Source organism: Centroberyx affinis, unplaced genomic scaffold (genome assembly GCF_046629955.1).
Source record: "Centroberyx affinis isolate AG114_WGS23_722 - 3 ecotype Tasmania unplaced genomic scaffold, CSIRO-AGI_Caff_v1 ptg002977l_1, whole genome shotgun sequence".
Taxonomy (NCBI): domain Eukaryota; kingdom Metazoa; phylum Chordata; class Actinopteri; order Beryciformes; family Berycidae; genus Centroberyx; species Centroberyx affinis.
Genome location: NW_027281084.1, coordinates 1,350 through 10,456, shown reverse-complemented (window position 1 = coordinate 10,456; position 9,107 = coordinate 1,350). Strand labels below are relative to the sequence as shown.

The 9,107-nt window shown below is 45.6% G+C and overlaps 1 protein-coding gene across 1 annotated transcript; it reads right to left on the bottom strand.

The window, feature by feature from the left end:
- Positions 1 to 444: 444 nt before the first annotated feature.
- Positions 445 to 6,557, bottom strand: n4bp3 (NEDD4 binding protein 3). Its single transcript, XM_071537032.1, has 9 exons — positions 6,282 to 6,557; positions 5,980 to 6,151; positions 4,988 to 5,200; positions 4,648 to 4,769; positions 4,307 to 4,508; positions 3,824 to 3,916; positions 3,463 to 3,714; positions 2,984 to 3,242; positions 445 to 1,913 (listed from the first exon to the last, which is right to left on the bottom strand). The coding sequence occupies exons 1-9, from the start codon at positions 6,527 to 6,529 to the stop codon at positions 1,528 to 1,530; spliced, it is 1,947 nt and encodes a 648-aa protein (XP_071393133.1). The 5' UTR covers positions 6,530 to 6,557; the 3' UTR covers positions 445 to 1,527.
- Between the last annotated feature and the right edge of the window lie 2,550 nt (positions 6,558 to 9,107).

Below are 9,107 nucleotides of genomic sequence, written 5' to 3'. Positions count from 1 at the left end.
TCCACCCCTGGTGTCCATATTGAGTTAGAAGGTATGTAAGGGTTGACCAGGGTTGAGCAGACAGGGCTGAGGGGAGAGGCGGAGATAAGGATCCGAGGCTAAACCTCTGAAAGCCATATTAGTCCCAAAAGCCTCAACCACTCTGTTGTTCGCACCGTCATAAAGCCCTTGTCCCGGGATTTTATTGGCATGCTCAGTGGAGATTTTATCCCCTTCAGAGCAGGCAGGCATCTGAGCCCTGGGGTGGATGTCACCAGTTATAAAGCACCTCTAACATTTTGACAAGTGACTTCTATCAAGTTTAATTCAGTTCAGCCTAAGACAGATGAACAGGCCTATGTAGTATGTTGCTGCTTCCTCCTGCAACAGAGGATGGCAGCGAGGCAAGCACCAATCCAACAACAGCTTTTACATCACTTGATAAATGTTTATTATGAATCCAGAACAAACATATAACACATACTGTACACTTAAAGTTTTCATTCCAGTAAATAGACAAGTAGTCACAGTATGTTATTCCCTAACATGAAAGGTCAAATGAGAGCTGGTATTTGGATTTCCATGCCTCAACAGCTGCATTATAAAAGGACCGAATCAGGAGACAAATCTTCATCTACATCATGCAGTTGATGTCATTGGCTGGGTCTGTGCAACAATTTGCGCCAATAAGCATGGCAATCATATCCATCTATAGGCCTCATCTATAGACCTCCTTCGCAGCATTCAACAGATGTGGAAGGAGGCCCATTTAAGACAACAATGTGCTTGAGATACAGCAGCAGAAGGCCAGTCAAATTGCAATTACAATTATGTACAAAATAACAATGTACAATATTGATCAAGTGGCAGAAATTGTAAACTGAATGACAAAAAATAGGTCCAATATTTTCCAATTCCTAAAGTAGGGTACACAGTTTTCTTGATGGCAAAGAAATAGCATTAGTACCTTGGCATCAGATGGCATCAGATAGTTCTAATCCTTAATGCTTAACCCAGCGATGCAGCTTTCCTCCCAGAGCCCAGTTGTACCCTGAATAAACGGAACATTATGCACAGACTTAACAGGTGCTGGGATGTTACTGGGCCACACTAAATCCCTTTGAACCTTTTGGTTGCAGTCAAGACTATACAGCAGTTCTAGCCATGTGTAACTACCAAATGGACACATAACAAAATAGTAATAACCAGCATATCAACTTGTTCATTTACAGATAGGTTTTTATTTGTACAGATGTCTTAAGTGGGATAGTCCGGGTGCTTGGCTGGAATTTATACAGATTTGACACTACTCTTCTGTCATGGATAGACCTAGCACAGATGTGTTTCTGTGCAGCTACCCTCAGTACCAGTTCAGTTCAGTCCAGTCTTTGCAGGATAAGGGCAGGAACCAATCAACAAAGGTGCTAGATGGATAGAGGATAGTTAGGGTCTAGTTTGGTTGCAAGGTTGTTCAACACAACAGGTTGGTGAGAAACCTTACCTAAGGAAAAAAAAACAGTTTGCAATGCAATGGAGCCACTATCAAAGTCAGATCTCAGAAGATTCAATCCTCTCTATCCATGGCAAACCAGAGGAAGGTCTGTCCTCTTCTTGTTCTCCTGCTCTCTCACTCCTCAGCTCTGGCACTTCCCTTTCCAGTGTCCCATTCCTGCTGTCTCTTCCTCCTGATCCTCCTCCTCCTCCTTGCTCTCCCCCGGTCCTCAGCTGGTGCAGTTCCCTCTCCAGCGCTTCGTTGCGGTGGTACATCTCCAGGTAGCTGGCCTGCAGCTCCCTCTGGTAGCGGATGACCTTGTCCTTCTCTGTCTGCCATGTCTGCCTCTCCTCCTCGAAAGCCATGGCCTGGGCCTCGCTCTGGCGCCGCTCCAGCAGCAGCTCTGCGCGCAGGCGCTCCTCTGTAGGGCCCCCGCACCCTCCTGGAATGGAGAGGGTGGAATAGGTTGAGCGAAAGTAGAGTAGAGCAGTAGAGTAAAGTAGGCTAAAATAACGAAAGGCATTGGCTACATTTACATGCATGGAAAATTCCGTTCTTGACCTGGTTACTCAAATAACCCGGTTTTGGGTCAAAGCATGTAAACATCATAACTCAGAATGACCCAGTTAAGCTTTTACTCTGATTATGAGAAACCCAGTTAAGATGCCTGGCTTACTCTGATATTAAACAGACAACATACTTCTTCCACTTTTGGTTTTCGCCGTCTATGTAAACTCAGACTTGCACAGCATTAATGGCCCATTTTGATGTCAACAAAAAACATGCCAACAATCCTTTTTTTCCGCGGTATTAGAAGTATGCCTCTGCTCAGTCAAAGATTAGGGATGGGACGATATACTTATCTCACGATACGATTCGATGCGCGATATGGGGTTCACGATTCGATACAACCACGATACGATGTAATAAATAAAAGTTCAATGACAACAAAGTCTGACTGCGCAGAATTATTTCTGAGCCGCAGATCTTTCTAGCAATGGCATTGGCTTGGTAGGATCAATTTTAGGAAACAATTTTAAAATGTCATTGCAAATCAGTGCAAATTAATATAATTTTGATGGAGAACTTGGGAAATTGTGATGGGCAAGCCGTGTCATTTGTGATTACTAGAGCAGAATAAAATGTAACTAATATCACGATTAATTTTTCTGCCCCACAACACACGTTTGTCACGTTTGTATTGCGTTATATTTCAATATATCGTCCCATCCCTATCAAAGAGGGTAGCTGGTGGATGCACCTTTTCATACGTTTTTACAGCCTGTTTTATCTGTGGACGGGATACCTCAGGTGGACAGGAATAAGGAATATTCTGTAACTGGTTTATTCATGGCAACGGGCATACTCAACCACAGGGCATCAAAGGTGCACTTAAACAGCTTAACTCAAATAAGACCTTAACGGGAGTATGGCTGATAGCCAGGTTACTTCAAGCATGCAAACGAAGCCAATGACAAACCTGATCAGTTGAGTAACAGACAATAAAGCTACCTGTTGCGCCACCTGAGGTACTCTCCTCAGTTCCTCTTCCGTCATCGTGGGCGGTCTGAGAGGGGTATCTGCGGCGCTGCGTCCCCTGCAGGGCAAGCTTCAGCGCATCTATCTGGCTCTCCCGGGTACGCAGCTCTGTGCGGGTCTCCCGGAGCTGCGTCTTCAGCTGGAAGATCTCACTCAGCTTCTGGGTCACCTCTGCCTGGGAGTCCCTCAGCTGCTGCTTCAACAGGGAGATCTCCCCCGACTTCTGGCAAACCTGAGAGAAACAGGAATGGAAACAGAAGGGGTGAGGGCAGGAGAAACACGTAAACAAGGAGATTAATTTTTACTGACTCCGCTGACCTTGCTTTGATCATCCTAAAAGGGCAAACAAGTCTGGTATTTGGTTATCTCCTCTGTGTTCCCTGTAATTACCATTGTACTTCTCCCCCCCACCCCCCCACCCCCCCTGTCATCTCATCCTCTCAAGGCTTTACCTCCCACTGTGTTTCCTCCAGGGTGGGACTGATTCCCTTGGCCCTGGCTCCCGCCTCGGGGCTGCTCTCCCTCTTTAGGCCGTCCAGCTCCTCTTGCAGTCGGCTCTTCTCCTGCTGGGCCTTGTACAGCTGCAACTGCAGGCTCCGCTGGGAGCGCTGGGCATGCTGGGAAACCTGACGCAGCTTGGCGGCATACAGGCGCTTCAGCTCCTCCACTTCCTTCTCCCAAAGACGCTGCTTCCCCTCAAACACCTGCACATAATGAGCAGATGGGGATCAAACTTCAACAGAGAGGCAGGCTGATACATAAGATCGATGGCGAGGAACGGGCAAACACAGATTCGTTGATGCTGTGACTCACCTGAGCGACTGCGCCCTCGCTCTCGTCCAGGTTTCTCTTCATCTGTTTCAGCTCATGCTCTTTCTCCACCAGGCGTTCCTCCAGATCCCGCACCTGGACAAGACAAAAGCACGAATGGCTTAGTAGTCTGTAAATCATACTGACTCTTCTGTGCTAAACTGTTGGACGTAACCACTGTGAATCCCCCAAACAACACCCAATCAGCAGTATCCAGGTGAGGGCTTACCTACAGCAACTGCCTAATTACCCACACCTGGGTATACCCAACAAGCCAACTTCAAAGTTAAAAATATCTTGATTTCACATCCCTTCTATTGTTCATCTCTTGTTATTGAATAAATATGAGCGAAGCTTTAAGGTCATCAGTCTCCAGTGTTTTAATCGGCACTCCCACCAGGATAGCAGGATCCATACAATCCACATCCTCCAAGGTTGTCAATATTTTATACCATCCATCCACCCATCCATCTGCTCAGTACTCACCACTTCCTCGACAGACAGGGAGAGTGTCAGTTCATAAGGAGGTGGAGCCTCCCCGCCATATGGGGCCAGGCGGCTCAGGGTCGCCATGCTCCGACATGCCATGGCCATCTCCGCCTTGGCCACGCCCCCTGACGCTACAGCCTTCGGCCCTAGAGAGGTGCGGTCCAGGGAGCCAATGGTGTTGATGTGGCCCATAGATGCACTGGGGAAAGAAAGAAACACAATGAAGGCCATTAAAATCTCTTCCATTATCTCTACCCACGGCGTCATTAAGGGAAAAATCAATCATAGGAACACTGCTTTTGAATATAAAGGGATAAAACAATAATGCTGGAGCGGACCTGATGTGAGCCAGGTGTGGGCGGAAGGGAGGCCGGTACGGCGGCAGGCTGCTCATGGAGTTATGACCCGAGTCAGACAGGTTATCATCCTCCTGGCTCATCCCACGCACCGAGGAAAGGGCCTACATAGTGATAATTATTATAACAATAACAAACAGACAAATTATTAATTCCATCTACAAACAGTGGCTGAACGGAATGACAAATAATGAATAGTTAATTATTTTGCCTCTGTATTTGAGATATAAACAATGTTCAAACAAGACTGAAACTAAAAGGCCCTGACATGCAGTCAAGACAGAAATGACACAACAGAAGTTATGGTCATGTGTTGGGATACCTTGTTACCGCTGGATGTTGGTGCTCCATGACGGGAGGGTGAGGAGGAGGAGGAGGAGGTGGAGACAGCTTTAGGGGCGTGGGCGTACTGTCTGTGCAGCCCGTTGGAAAGGCCGTGGTCCACGTCATCCATCTTGGAAGAGGGGTAGAGGTTTTGCATGGAGCTGAAGTTTTTGGGAGTGACAGGCTTGAAGGCAGAAGGCCTAAAACGGGACTGGGGAAAGAGAATCAAGGGTTCAGGGCATTTTTAGAAGACATCGAGATAGTTGAATGTTGTGGAAAAGGCTGAAGGGGAGAGAAAGAGCGAGAAGATGAATATTAAGAGAGCAAGAACTGACTCACAGCCAAAGAGGTCGGGCTAAGTAACATAAATCACAATGTTTCTATTAAATCAATACTGTTCCACCTTCTGTGTTCTTAGCTCTGATCAATTCAGGCAAAATGAGGTGGGATTTGATTGCTGTAATAAATTCAGAACACACCAAGCGCTAGATTCTCAATCTACGCTGGTGAGCTGGAAGGGAGGAAGGTTGATTTATGTTAGTAGCAGGCTATGGGGATGTTGCATCACACTGATAGGCAGCATTTTACCCCCAGAGATGTATCACTGTCATACTGACCAATTTAAGGTAGCCCCTCCAGCCAATCACTGGCTGTATATCATTTTTTTTTTAAAAGTACACAGTAGCTACTGGGAAGTCATTCATCTGCCTCTGTTGCAGAGCCAGTGAATAAGACTCATCCCTCCTCCTACCTACTGTTCTCAGAGTCCCAGCACATTCTCTAAGACTTACATTGCTATTATTAGAATAAGAAAGCAATTTAGATCCAATTTAACATGTTCCTGTACCACAGACACATTTTATATCATTGTTTTAAACATAGTCACTTCCCTTCAACTGTACTAAATTCTTCCATTTTATTCTGTGCTTTTCAACCCTAACCCCTACCTAACCCTAACCCTAACCAGCAAACAACAACAACAAACCTTACCTTTTCATACTTGCCACCAATAGGCAGCGAGTTCTTTCCCAAATCTACTTCGGTGCCGTCTTTATGGTAAACCTTGGGGTAGATGTTTTCCTCCTCACGACCGTCGACAGAGGCAAGGCCAGAGATAATGTCCTTCCTACTGCCGTTGCCGGGATTTACTTTAGGCTCCTTTCTGTTTGGGAGCACAGCAGGTCAACTGAGAACATGTCACCATTTTATAGTATCTTGCATGTCTGGGAGGGAATACAGCAGCAATCTGAGATATTCTATGACAGCATCTGCCTGTCTATAGCAGCACCCACCTGGTGATGTTGAGGTAGTTGAGCAGCTCTCTCTGGTTGAAGCCCTTCTTCAGGAGTCCGTTGGCCTGCCTGGGTCTCACCTGGGGCATTGCGCGGTTCGCCTTGGTTGGAGAAACGTCCGGCCTCTCCACCAGACTGCCTACACTTCCCATGCCGCAACGGGAGGAGAGGGGTGGGGCTGGAAAAGGGTCACGGAAGTTCTTGCTGGGGTCACGGGTCAGAGGAAGAGTCTGGACTGAGGTTGCCATTGGTTACAGGACAGGGTGGGGCTGTAAGGAGCTCTGTGGCGAATAAAAGAGAAAAAGAGGAAAAAAGGTTGAGTGCTGATAGCACATTCAAGTAAACAAACTAATCTGAGACCTACAAAACATAATTACATGGTTAACAATGAACTGTAATGACTAAGATAAGGATTCAACGTGTTCAGCACACAATCTCTATGGCAATAAACCATCATAGGCTTTCTATCAAGATGTTTCTTTGACCTTCTACTTGGCAAGCTGTATTTTTTGGCACATTTAACGATTTAAATGCCAGCCTGTTCACTGCAGGCCCATGCAGAATCCCTTTCAACGATAACAATCTGAAAAGCTGTCTCTTTTTGCCCTCATTGACTCTGAAAATTCAGCTCCTCCTCTTGCCCCGCTGCTGCCCCGAGTGTGGATTTTGATCTCTGGAGGGAGAGCGAGAGCTGACAAACATGTCATCAGCTGTGTTTCTCAGTGCAGGCAGCTGTCTCAGAGCACAGCAAGCACAACTGAGCTGCCCACACAATCAGAATCAGAGCATAGGTTCCACACAAAATGCTCTGCTCAAAGACCCTTACACACACACACTCACACACACACAAACATGCACACTCAGTTATCCACTGAGCTCTAGGCAAAAACGATAGGAGAGCAATGCTAAATGATGCTTCTACAAATTCCATAGTGTACAAATCCCAAACATGTACTAAAATGCCTGTTTTATAATGCAATTGTCATAGACGCAGTCAACATGTTTTTAAGTTTCTCCAAAGCTCATGCATGCTGGCTTAAACCGACAGTAAAGTGAAAAATAAGCCTAAACGATCATGTGAACATGCAGTCTGTGAGGGTGGTGTTACTGGTTTGAGGGAGGGCAGCATATGCAACATCACAAGCCCATTACATAACTTTGATCCAACTAGGTTACTACAGCAGGGCTCATTTCCTTGAAAAAAAAAAGAAAAAAAAAAAGAGCGCTTTGGTAAACATCATGGACAATTTTAATCAAGTGCTGCGGTGCTTTATTTTGTTAGCATATTTCCTGCGTCTGTTGAAAATCATGTGTATCCAATTTAGAGATCGCACAAAGCTTCATAAGTCTAGCGTGGGCCTGAATACATTTTCAATAGCTGTGATGGCTGGACTCTGTGACATTAGGCCTTCCTGCCAGCTATAGAAGGTAACAGTTGAAAATAATGTAATGACACAATGATTAACATCTTCTCTTGTCTTTACACAAAGACATAACAGTTGCAAAGTAATTATCTTTTACCCCCATCAATCTCAGACGACTTGAATTCTGTTTTTTGCAGCCTGTCGAGTTCTACAAGGTTAAACAGGACAACTCTCTATCTGAGCGGTGCTGTTGTTTTGTCAACTCCACACTGAGCCTTTCCCCCCCAATAAGCTTTTTTCTTCAGGCACCCATCCCCTCCCTTCCTTCTTTTCAGACAACCTCATTAAGGATCACTATTGATTTCACCCTTTTGACCTCTCTCTTCCCAAGCATTAACACCCCCATCAGCCGTAAAACATTTTCAAGACCATAAAACACACATACACGCCACGGTCTTTCTGACCATAAACAGGACTCAGGGGAGAGAGAGCGCACATAGGCTTACTTTGACCTTAAAATTCAGACCAACAAGTACCGCTAACATTCAACAACATGGTCGGCTATTTTGAGTGTATGTGTAATATTATTTTTCTAATCTAGCCTGCATTCTGAGCTAGAGATTAGGTATAAATAGCTTGTTCAAAGTAAACACCCAGAATTAACAGCTCTTCTGTGTGGAAATATTGTCTGCTTTCATCTGCAGTGCTGTCCTCCATCTCTGTTTCATAACAATTGCGTCTGTGAGATGCAGTAATGCGGCAAAAAGGGCTAATTAAAAGCCCAGGTCTTTTTTTAGTCTCTATTTTTGGGGGGTTTTGATACTTTATTGATCCTCCAAGGGTGAAATTCTGGAAGTCTGACCTAGTGAAAGTCCGACCTAACTATTAACTGGGCCGTCCCGCTGCCTGGACCTCAGTTCTACAACAGAGCCGACTCATTCAGCACACACTCATGACACACAAACTCCCTCAAAACAAGCTCACTCTCTCACTTGCGTGCACACACACACACAAACACACAAGCACGAGCACTCTGACATCCCCTCTTGCTACTAATACAATCCACATTTATCAAGTGCTTTGCACCACTGGCCTTGACGGTTATAACAATTATGCAAATGGTTAAAATAGGATGGAGAGCTGTGCAGCGGCAGCTCCAGCCCACTCCAGTCAGGGCTCTCAGCCAGACCAAGATCAAAGGAACCCAGGCCGCTCATGTTTATATTCATGAGGTACTATTTCCCGATGTAAAACTTTCCACTAAAGCATCCGGCTTCTAATAAGCCAATACAATACAGGCTGAGCTCTGTGAGTGAAGCCAGACTTTCCTGAAAAAACACAACTGATGATCACTGATGATGAATATAATGAACAATAATCTGGCACTCTGTGAGCAAGTCTATTAGCTAATGATCCGCTCTGGCGTGATCCAGTCAGGATGCTGAGTCTGACTGGGTCCTGG

What these genes read in the sequence shown, in the direction of transcription:
- n4bp3 (XM_071537032.1), bottom strand. Translation starts at nt 6,529, where the DNA reads ATGGCAACCTCAGTCCAGACTCTTCCTCTGACCCGTGACCCCAGCAAG. An exon ending in CCACACCTGGCTCACATCAG is followed by an intron (nt 4,509 to 4,647) that starts GTCCGCTCCAGC and finishes TTCTTTCCCCAG; the next exon opens with TGCATCTATGGGCCACATCA. An exon ending in GCGAGGGCGCAGTCGCTCAG is followed by an intron (nt 3,715 to 3,823) that starts GTGAGTCACAGC and finishes CATTATGTGCAG; the next exon opens with GTGTTTGAGGGGAAGCAGCG.